Genomic DNA, 12,512 nt, shown 5'->3' with positions numbered 1-12,512 from the left:
TACCTAAGAAATCTGACAACAAGCTACAAAGTACAAAACGATTTTTTTAATTTTCCTCTTACGACCGTACATGTTTAGTTTTTTTTAACGTGCCATCAAAAGCAAATGGCAGACCATAGTTGTTTGTTCAATAAGTTACCAAACAAACGAGTCGATCATTTGCAGAAACATAGACATTGAAATTTGAATGGGCTATTTTGGTCAGAAACGGGGAATCGTTGCATAACTATAAATGTACAGGTGATGTATGAGATTTTACCACCAGTCATCAAGGAAAAATAACAATTTAATGTTAGAAAATGTCACAAAAGGGCGACTTCATTTATTTTATATCCAACATAACATAAATTTTCAACCATTTTTCCAAGCGCTGCTTTTTTATACAAAAAATTAAAATAAGCGTTAAAATTAAACAGTTTTTACAGCTAGAACTTAATTTCAAGAGTATATCCTATAATTTTTGATAAAAAAAACAAATAAAACCATAATAATTCTATATACTTGTTAATCTATTAGGAATTAAAACAATAAATAATCGTTAATCGTTTACTTTTCCTCCCTAAGATCTTTGTATGTTTGCGCGTAGGTACTCTTGTTTTAAACTGGTCAACATAAATGAGAAAACTAATAATACATTTATAATGGTTATTGACCATAACACCGGCTGAAGAGGATTACACTGTGTTTATGAAACGAGTAGTTGGTTTTCCAAGTTCAACTATATCAAAATATAAATAAGCCGTTTGACACACTTCTTTGAATATACGTTGTGTGTCATTTGGTCAGACATAAAAATACATATGTTGGTCAGCACTCAGCACATCTGGTGTATCTACTGTCATGTCTTTCTGTTCTCCATAATAGCAGCAAAGGTTAGATTATAGCATAGACCGTAAAAATCTAAAATGTCAAACCAAAAAAAAAAAACAACAACGGTCAAAGAGTACATATAGGTAAAGGTCGTACAGAGCAGGTTGTTATAGGGGATATTATTGTCAGATCAATAACTATTACTGATTAATGCGACATTTAAATTTTAAACTGCAGAGGTGGGTAAGCTACCACTATCACATACAATATTATATACCAGTAGTTATAAGTAGTTTTAGACTATTAATTAAAACATATTGTAATTTTACAACAAACACATACATTTTTCTGTAATAAGTGCAAGTATAAAAATAAAAGATCTATTAAATACATTTATTTCTTTGATATATTGGATTCTGGCTTAAGAGTTTTTCTAGCTTGTCAAGTTATTTTTTAAATCGCCTTCAGCGTTGTAAAATAAACGTTTAGTGTATTTAGAGCTTATTCTATACGCTTCTAAAACGTAAAAATAATAAATTCCTATTTATCATTAAAAAAAATAATTAGACAAAATCAATAAATCTAAAATTATCAATTCGATAAATATTTTACTTGACGTTTCAAGTATTTGGTCAAATTTTTTTTTTTTTTTTATTATTTCCCTCGGCGGCAAAGGCCATTGGGTTACATTAAATTATTACATTGTGTAGAAACAGAACACCCTCATATACAACTGCATAATTTGGTCTGGGTCATAAAACTAACAAGCCTGTTAATGGCCCCGGGTTGAGGACCGAGGGTTTCTGATAGATCCTCCGATATGTCAAATTTTTATTTTTCATGATAATAAAATCATACTGTTAAATTTTAGCGTCAATATTTTACTGCGGTTTTTCGTTCAGTGCGATAAAACGACCATAATGCTCATGCCGGATTCTCCTTAAGTAATTAGCAAAATACTAATCGGCACCGTTCACTGAAAATATAAAAAAAAAACACTGACAAAGTATTATGTAAAAACCCTCTTTTGTCTTTACGCATCCCCTTCGAATGAAGAGCCAGACACTATTGCTCCGGGTGGTCTTGAATATGGTGGAATACATTATTTTTATTATCATTAAACAGGAAATGGAAGCGCCGGCGACGCCAACACCACCGTGTACCTACCATCCGGGAGAGGCACGTGTCCCTGGTCCCTGATAATGTCCCTGGCATATGTGGGTACCTTTTGTCTGTTTAGCGTTACCGTTGAGATGATTATTATATATAAATAAATCAGTATAACACGTGTGATACAAATGCTACTGTATTGGAAGATTACACGTGGAGGAAGCTTAAGTATCATAAGATTATAGTGCACTTGGGTCGTTGTGTTGTAAGTGTGGTAATAATTAATGAGAAAAAAATAACTCCTCAAGCTTCCCGTTTTTTGTCAACAATGTGTTTTGGTAAAACAACTGGATAACTGATAAAAGCAAATAATCTTTTTCTTAACGAATACACACTTTTTCACGAATTAATATACAACGAGAAAAATAACAATATTATTTCAGCTCTGCGATGAAGCTAAAATTTCTCGGACTTGACGCTCACAATAATCATAACAATCCGTTGAATTCAATTATATTAAGTTTCCAAATAAATACAATTTTTATGTTTTAACATAAATGTTATTGGGCTGGGGGTCAATCGGAAAATCTATGCGGACGCTAAACGTTAACCGAGTATGTATATAAGATTATATAATATACATATAGATATATATAATTTGGCGAATATATCGCGTTTTCAATTGTAATTTTGTGTTTTTTGAGTTTGGCTAACGTCTGGGAACAAATGACGGTGGAAGTCGTTTTTCTGTACGAATAACTTCCAATAGTAAGTAACGTAAGTAAGTTTCGTAATTTAAAGTCGATTCTATAAATATTGTAATAGTGTTGTATTCTATAAGTATTGTTATGTTATAACTATTGCAATATAATTGACAATAAATGCTGCCCATCACAGTCCAACACTAATGTTTGATCACAACAAGCGTAAAACATCATAAATGATTTTCTACTCGCAATACGTCGATTGTGAACGATAAGATAAACAAAAAAGTCTATACTGCGTATATACATGATAACATCACCCACACGGTTTGAACACACTTTACTTCTAAGTGAAGATAACAGAACCGTTGTACTCTAAACGGTCGGGTTCGGTTAATATACATCATTCATGGTATTATATTATTATGTTTGTACTTACATTATAATAAATCTAAACCCGAGAAGAAACGGGATCATAAAATACAAATATTATTATAAAGTAGTATGTAACAGTTGACATGGTTTACTTATATAAACCAAAACAATTTGTACGTATATATGTATTAAAAACTGAATAAGTTTTAAAATTAGAAAACAAGGGGTAATACAGAATACCCCATGTTACATCATTTGAATTGATATATTTATTATATTATTATATAGATAAATCTTCAAAATTCAAATTATAACCAAAATATGGCATCGGATAAAAAAAACAACTAATAATTAGTTCAACGTTTATAATAACATTATAGTCCATATTAGATAAAATGTTGATAAACCGTACACAGCAATAATAGTTCAAACTCGCAGATTACAACAGAAGAAAAAATGACTTAGAAAAGATAACCAGAAAAAAACGGCTCATTGCTATTTTTCTATGTGAATTGCAAATGTATTATGCGTTCAACTAGTATTTAGGTACCGAGGTACTAATTTAAATATGAACTCGGCGAGTATAAACAATAATTATTTGTAATAAATACTTAGCCACAAGTCGTTTTTCCTTCTGCACAATTGAATATATCGACAATATGTCAGGCTAACGCAATTGATGGGTAAATAGATTAGATACTTCAATAAAATATTAAAATTTAAACACTCAATTACACACACAACTTCATATTTAATATTACGTTTATCGTATTTGAACAGTGAACGAAAAAAATGAACGAATCGAATGTCAAGTGTCCAACGAATTTTTTTATACATATACTATTGTTGTAGTTTATAAATTCACCCATAGAAAAAAAAACCATTTATAATTAAGTAATCTTGAATAGTTAAGTACGTGATTTAAACAGATGGGCAATAATACAATGCATAATATGGTATAGCTGTTTGTCAATGTATACAAAGTATACACGGAAAGCAGTAAGCACACATCCTCCAATAGAGTACATAACACATAACAAAACAATAAAATCTCAAGATAATAATGTTTAATGAAAAATAGCGTAATATTATGTAAAATATAAGAGTTGAAGATGTTATCTTGACGATAGGTGTTCATTAGTCATTATTTAGCCACAACCATAAAAATAAAATTAAAGTAATATTGATAAGTGTTTGTTGTAATCTAACTTTTTTTTTTATAGATAAATGAGGCATATTAAGTAATGTACAATATGATACAGGACCGACTCGTGTTCCGTTATAAATATAGTCAAGGAGCGACAACAGATCTATGATAGAAAATAGTTTTAATAGTTGTGTTTACACAAATTATTACAGTTATTATTACCAAAATTGTATTGTTTAGTACCTTTTACAGTTTTATGGCTTTTGTTTTTAACTACTGGCTGATGTAGCAAGGATTGGAATTTGGATTCAAATATTTATCTATTATAATTAAATAATAGATAGAATGTGATGCGATATCAAAATTAAGTTTTAACATAAACTATGGTTGAATAATAATAATAATGCAAGGTCATGTATGTAACACCTAAAAAAACTGCCTTTTTTTAACGATCGTACTCTTTTGTTTATCCTCAATTGATAAATATAATATTATAAATTTTATGTTTTGATTCTTGGATTTCTTTAAGATCTTTTTATTGCAAACAAAACCATTTGACCTAACTCAAAATGTACTAAACTAATAATAATAAATTATCTATAACAGATTTCTTTGAATTAAGATTTTTGAACAGTCCAGTAGTAGAATAACATTTATTTATATTGTAAGATAATGCATGACTACCAAATTATGTGGATTGTACATAATATGTATAAGCCTGGGATGTAAAAAAAGTGTGGAATAAAAAAAAATGAAGACAAATTAAAAATATTTAGAATCAAATTAGTTTCTGTTATATGTTAACAATTTGAAATGAAACGCAAAAGAAAATAGTTGAGAAACTGTCTTGAGTATATTGACATTAATAGGGAGTGGTATACAATATGGCATTATATCGTTTGCTTCGAAGCGACAATGATTATTTTCCGGTTTTATAATATGGTACTCAACCTATTATGCAATTAAATATAATAATAAAACAAAGTGTAAAACTTCATTTCTAACATAACACTTGACCTTTAAATTTTTAACAATTATCACGACGTGCAATGTTCCCAACAAGCAACGGTTTTCTTCCATACACGTTGTTATCGTAATAAAAGTACCTCACTCTCTAATGTTTATCAAACGCCAATATTATATTTCACAGACGTTTGCGAGTGGAAGTGAAATCGCGACTCTACCTTGTAAAAAAAAAAGGTTCTAACTTTAAATACATTTTTTTTTTTTATAAAATCCGCTTTATTTGTAAATTCCCGATATAACAATAAAAAAACAGCATAGTGAGGTCGTAGACTCGGAGGGGTCACGTGTATTTAGGAATATTACAACTGAGCTAACTGTTTAAATGCTATATGATTAAGTTATTAAAATTCAATAAAAATCATTACATTGGTAATACAATTGTTAACAATAATGTCAAGGATGGTTTCGATTTACGAAACCACTTATTTTCGAGAAAATATGTATTACAGTTTTAGGGTTATTCTTTCTGAAGTCATTTAAAATGTAATTCCTCTTTTTTTTTTGTACTGCTTAACTATGCATTTCATTATTTTATAAAATTAAGAATGGTCTACTAAACATTATGATTAGTCGATAGAAATGTTGTAATATTGTAAAATAATAAATACAAATATTTTCGAAATAAACTACAAAATAGTTTTCTGAGAAATATCGTGTCTTGTTGTGCTCAAAATATGTCAACAGCCCTTCTTCGCCTTTTTTAGTTTTCTACGGTACCACGGAGGTCTTGTTGGGGATAGGAAAACATCTGGATTTTTTTTAAAACTATATTGTAGTTACTTGAAATTGTAGCTAATTTCCGAGATTAAAAAAAAAAAAAATTTCAAAATGGGTTGAAATTATTAATTGCTCGTAATAATTGCTGGTATCGACGGGTCTCGGATAGTTAAAAAAAATAATATGATTATAACACTTCTTAGTTCTAGCAAAATGGACAATCGTGAAAGTGTAAACATTACCCGAACCACCGCCTTGAGCTTTTTACATATGAAATACTATCGATGTGAAATGTGTATATTATTGTTAGAATAATCAAATCACGTATACCGACAACAGTATTGCGTTGTCTTCAAACGAGATGGCCGGTTTATTAATTGAACATTCGCTAAAAGTAAAACGCACACGCGCGACGCGTCTATTAATAGGCAAAACAGATAGTCGGCATATTATTTTATTTGGAGACGAGACGATTGTTTTTTAAACCATAGGTTTTTTATTCCGTATGCCGCCTGTCGTTGAAGATTTTTTTTATTCAAGTATGTCTATGTGTATTTACTAGTTAGGTCTATTCACTGGTGCACAACATTACTCTCGGTGACTGGGCAACGTGCCACGTGACTCACGACCGATTGCCGGCTTAATAATAAGTGTGAACGCTAGCAAAAAAAAAAAAAAAATATGATTAATAACGAAAGGACCGAAAACTGGCGCACAACTTGACCCACTCCTCTGGTAGCTGGTTTGTACCAACGGCGGCAATTCGATTACAGCTGTGCACCAGAGAAGACTACAATTTAACTCGTGGATGTGAAATATGTTTAACATACTATATTGATGTATTGAAAAATATTTATCAAAGTCCGAGCAGAGAAACTATTCAAGAAAGTTTGGTGAACACCTTCGAGCGCGTTTTGGCATTCTGACAACGCGGTTTCGAGTAAGCAGAAACGAAATGGACAATCAAGCACCAAAAGACCAAGTCCAAAAAAATGTTAAACAGAATAATAAATGTATATAATATAAAATTATAATGTACAGTTTGTGTGGCGTGTAATGGCAGAATGAAGATGACCAGGAATTGGACGTGGGCGCGAATGCAATTGAGACTATCCGTGACGCGCATTGTGTGCAACTTGAATAGAAAGTATATTGAAAAGAAACACAGACCAATGTGGCCGGTAAACCCGTGGAAATAAATAACGATTTTTAGATGAGAAATTTATATTATTTAACACAGATGCGATGACAAGAACATAAGTAGATAATATATTGGCACAGAGAGTAATTTGCTTTTGATGAGTTCCAGTTAGGTTAACGAAACCAGAAGAAAATAACAATAATATATTCAAGTTGTAACTTATTTTTATCGATTTGAATTTTTTGAGTATACGTTAATAAATCTGAGATCCGAAGAGTCCCATATAGCCTGGGCCGTACTTAGGGGTGGGGGGGGGGCGGGGCAACAGGGGGATGTTGCCCCGGGCGGCTAAATTTTTTTATATTGCATTAAATTTGTATTATATTATAATACAAAGCGTTTTTTTTTTGTTTGGCCAAAGGTGACAAATTCCTAAATATGGCCCTGCATATAGCCCGGTTCTCTAATAGTGAGGGTCTTTATTATTCAGGCCGGGCTTGATTTTAATATTTGGAAAAAGTAGTTACAAAAATGTACGTAGTATATCATACATTAACTACCAACAATAACTAGTTTTAATAGATTCTCATATTATAGATCCTCGTTGTTGGTAATAATTATAGTTTAATTATTTGGTATCTAATGTTTTACTACTGTGTGCGTTTTTATAGCTACCAGACCCTAACACCGGTTTACCACTACATTGTATCATAGTTACCCAGTACCTACTTACTATATAATATTATTGGTTTACGGTTTACACAATTTAGTCTAGTAGACGTATTAATGCATTTATATAGCATAATACATATTCTGTTATGATTTATGGCCTTAAAAGTCAATTTTAATATTATTTTTCGATATTATCGCGATAAAAGAACCACCATTTGGACTCTTTAGGTTCTATCGATTGTAATATGGAGATCCAAAATGTCATCACGTACAATTTACTATTATTATTATTATTGTGCAAGTAGCGCGAACGTCTTTTTTTTTTTTTTTGCTAGCGCACGTTCCATATCAATGTCAATACGGCTGTGAATGATTTGCTATTTCGATTTAAAGAAAAACTATCGGCTATATATATTTTAAGGTTTTTTCGTTATTTAGTTTTTCGTTTTAAACTAACGGACGCAATCGAGCAGTGGTGCGCTATAACGGATGCTCGAATCACACCGGGGCAATTATTGCTCAATAGTGTAATACAACCCAGTTGAATAGTATTTAATTTATTTAACAGCAGCAGAATAGGTCTTACAAAAAAAAAAAAAAAATAGACGAAATGTAATTTAAAAGTTACTTACCCGACTACTTAAAAAAATAAAAAATACTTAATTTCCTGATATTTTGTAAACACGCGAGTCGTTTGAATGTTGGAATACTTCACTAATAGCACATTTAAAATATTTCAAGATACCAACTGATAGTGGTATAGTACAGTTAACACATGTTGTAATAATTATAATTATTCCAGAATACATTTTAACATCGCTGCAAAGCTGAGAAAGTATAAAATAAAGAAATTATTATTTAAAACCCTTTAACCATAAAGTAATACACTCTCTCCGTATACATATTTCTGAAAAAGTATTTTCTATATTTACTCGGCAACTTTATTCTTTAATAAGCAAATATAACTCTTCTCTCTTAATATAAAGAAGGACTAAATAATTATTATAGAAACGGTTTTTTAGCATAATCGCGTTCTTTGTGGTTTTTTTTTTTTTAAAAATACATTTTTTGGGGGGAGGGAAGAGGACTAAGCCCCTCTAAAGTTTCACCAATGCCACTAATAACAACATTCTCGCCGGTGGTGGACAGCAATACAAGACCACTGAAAATTTGATAGTTGTAACGCAGTGGTCGTCCAAAGAGTTTAACGTGGTGTGCGACAGGCCGAAGTCACGGGAAATAGCTGGCAGCATTGCATTGTCCTGCCGGCCGGTCAGGACCATTATTGCACTACAGTGGCTATTGTACCGCAAGCATATACAGTGGATAATATATTATATTATTATAATGTTATGATGTGTATATGTGTTGCTCGCTCCTGTGATCGTCGTTGTGTGTACAACAACAATAATAATGTAAAAGCAATAATGACGGTTTTGTCGAATCATAACGGTTGATTTTTTTTTTTAGACGAATTGCCTATGTGTGTGTGTTGACACGCATAGCGAATTTATTCGGGCAACGACGGCGACGACCCCGTGGAAAAAAAACCCAATCGCTTAACGGGAGCCTCAAAGACGATAGAAAAACGGAAGTAGAGGGTAATATATTATGATGATACGACAAAGCGAAAAATGTTATTACGGGGGAGGAAAATAATACAATCGGATGTTATGCTGTTGTATAGCTATGAAAACGAATACATGTATATTGATTAGGTTATTTAGGTACCAACTTAGAGCTGCAGCCGTGTGGACTAGCTTTGACGACTTCGATTCAAATTATTTTCATTAAACAGGCCGATTTGATCGAATCAAGATATTCATATCGACAATTAGTACACAGTAAACATACGTTAAATAATATGTGAATTCTAAATTTTAAAAGATAAAATATTTTCGTTTACAGTTTACATTTAACTAGTATATGTAATTTAGCAAATTAATCAGTGAGATATTAAAAATGATAATATAAACAGTACTATAAATTGCATCTTACTGTCATTTACCAAAGCTGGTTTAGGCTAAGTCAAATTATTATTAATACAAATTGGGTAAATATGGGTAATATAACTTGATGAAAATTGTGTTTATTAAAACGTTTGTATGTATATAATTAGGTTTTAGTTTTTGAACAATATTTGTTTGAATTGTACAGTGTTATGTAAACATTTAGCGCGGCTAGATTATTCAAGAATAACAATATTTTAACACACACAATTTAGACCAAATATATGCAGGAAGAAATTATATTGTACAAAAGTTAAGACAAGTGTCACGAAGTTACGAGTTAAAAACATGTTTTTAAATATCAAATACAATGAGTTCATTCAAATAGTTAATGATATCACAATACTAAAATAATAATCATTAAATATTAATCAATCCATTAGCAAAACTTCGTAGACTATTAATAATATTTAGCAGATCTATTACTTATATATATAATTCGACATTTATTACACTTATAGGTAACCTACATCTATATACGAGTATATATGCTCTGAATAACTATAACCGTATAAAAGGTCAAATCCTGCTCAAATTTAGCATAATTATATTTTTAAATCATCAAGTATAAAAACCCACAACTAACAGCTTCTAATATTAGGTTCTTAGACATCAAGCAAGATAATTTAAATAACTGATTATTTAATAATTGCACGACGATGTAATAAATCACCTGATAGAACAGATTATCTAATTATCTAATTTATTTAAGGTCAGATTATTATGTATTTAAATATACGATTAAACCATTATGTACTTTTTAGGTACCTTCTACATTATAGTACTATTAGAATTAATTAAGAAAAAAATATGTATAAAGGTATTTATAGTATGTAAATTGAAAAGCCGGCCCTGGCGAGAATCGAGAACAATTATTTTTAGTTTCTAAAAAGAAAGTGATTTTTTAGTGCCTTCACGTAGCGTACATAGGATTTTCTAAAAAAAGTCAGTAGGTGATAAATGTAACACCGGTAAAGTATATGTGTATTAATGGTTTTGTAAGGGAATTATGGCCGTAGTGACCATACAAAGTTAGCTATGTTTCAGTGTTGTCTTATAAAAAAACACAAACAATAAACAAGAACCCAATCCAACTGTAAGCATAATTTCCAACGGTTTTGCCTATTTAAAAACAAATTGGTAACACAATTTTTTTTCTTCAAAACGTTAACAATGATTAAAAAGCATATTTTTTTGTAGGTGCGGAAGGGGGGGGGAGGTGAAATTTAAAGCTATTGAGTTTTTAACTATATTTAATCAGAGAAAAATGTCGACCAGTGTTTTTTATTTTTATTGAGAAATCTAGAATGTTGATATAATGACTAAAATAGGTAGACGAGTATTGAAATGAACAATATACGGAGGATGACACGGAAGAAAACCAATGAACATCGCTTATATGAACATATAGAAAAACTAGTTTTCATTTTACTCCTTTATACAATTAAATACAAGTCCCTTATACCCTGTTGGTTGTCATCCCTTCAACTATGTTTATTTTCTGTTGCGATGAAGATTAATATAAATATAACATTTAAAATAACATTTATTGTATTCATTAGAAAATACATTATAATATAATTTATATACAGGGTGGTTAACTTATCGCGAACCACTCAAAATCTCACAGGGTTTAAATAATAATTTTTTTTCCATAATGTTTTTATACAATGTGATCTCAATTGCTAACAATTTTTTTTGTATTTACCCCCCTCCCAACTTATTTGTTTTGATAGCAACATTTGAAACTATTTTTATCTGCGCGCATTTCCCAACCGCACTTCCTCTCGGATCCTAACTTTTAAACTCTTATAACTTTAAAAATAGTTATCCAAAACTGGTAACCGACCAGTCAAAATTGTTAGTACATTATTCTCAATATAAAAAGTCATTGAAATGTATGCGTTACTATTAAAGTTTCAAACATTATAGAAAAACAAAATTCAGTTATTAATTAAACCCAGTAAGATATTGAGTGGTTCACGATAAGTTATCACCTTGATTAGAGACAAATCCAAAATATATATATTTTATCCTCCCGGTGTACTCAAAACTAGAACTCTTGTTTTTAAATATTTATTTGTGTGCCAACACAATAGGAGTGTAATGTTTTGTTAGTATTCTTTCAAACCCTTTATATTTAAAAAAAAAACATTATACGTTTCTATTCCACACGTCGTGTTGTGTAACTAATATATATACACCGTGAATGCACTGGAGGTAGAGGGGGAGGGTGTTGATTGACCTTACCTTGAGGTTGTGAGCTATTTGCTTGATATAAAACATTTCCATGTCTTGTATGACGTTAGGCTTGCCACCGCCAGTAGTGGGTTGGTTTCCGGCGGCGGTCGACTCCAAGTAAGAGGAGTTTCGCCGTTTGTCTTTGAGTGTCAGGGCGGCCAACGGAGGGAAACATGAGTTCATGGCCGCCGTTTCTGGTATGCGGTGGTTGAAAAATACTAAACAAAAAAACACTGTAAAGGGATCACCGCAACAACGTTAAGTATGCGAAGAATTTCACGCGTTTTGGCAGAAACAATCAACTACGACGATGTCAAGTTAAATAACATCCGTATATCATTCGAATCCCGTGGATCCGATCCAAACGGCAGTGTCTTTCTCTCTATTTCCGTCGTTGTCGTCGCCGCTGCCGTCGCTCGGTTTTCACGAGGAAACTCGTCTGTTGTAGTCTGACGGTATGAAAACAATGTAAGAAAAAATCTCTTATGCGACAAACTCTGTGTGTACAGACACACTATTTTTTGTACTCATTGCGAGAGCAGGTAAATATGTGTAATATT

General features: G+C 31.3%; 1 protein-coding gene across 4 annotated transcripts in view; it reads right to left on the bottom strand.

Moving 5' to 3' along the window:
- Positions 1-12,512, bottom strand: part of LOC126847320 (rhotekin-2-like) — a 42,942-nt gene that overhangs the window by 4,608 nt on the left and 25,822 nt on the right. Inside the window, exon 2 of one of the 4 annotated variants that reach the window (XM_050587448.1) lies at positions 11,962-12,170. The exons of the other annotated variants lie outside the window; for them this stretch is intronic. Within the exon in view, the coding sequence (XP_050443405.1) occupies positions 11,962-12,135 (174 nt within the window). The 5' untranslated portion in view covers positions 12,136-12,170. The remainder of the gene's footprint in view (positions 1-11,961; positions 12,171-12,512) is intronic. 4 annotated transcript variants of the gene reach the window in all.

Source organism: Adelges cooleyi, unplaced genomic scaffold (assembly GCF_023614345.1).
Source record: "Adelges cooleyi isolate 19-005CV unplaced genomic scaffold, UGA_ACOO_1.1 ACOO_flye_CR_arks_rails_tigmint_CR_PRNA_108, whole genome shotgun sequence".
In the NCBI taxonomy this organism is placed as follows: Eukaryota; Metazoa; Arthropoda; class Insecta; order Hemiptera; family Adelgidae; genus Adelges; species Adelges cooleyi.
Note: the sequence above shows the minus strand (reverse complement) of the source record. Positions and strands in the feature narration are given on the sequence as shown.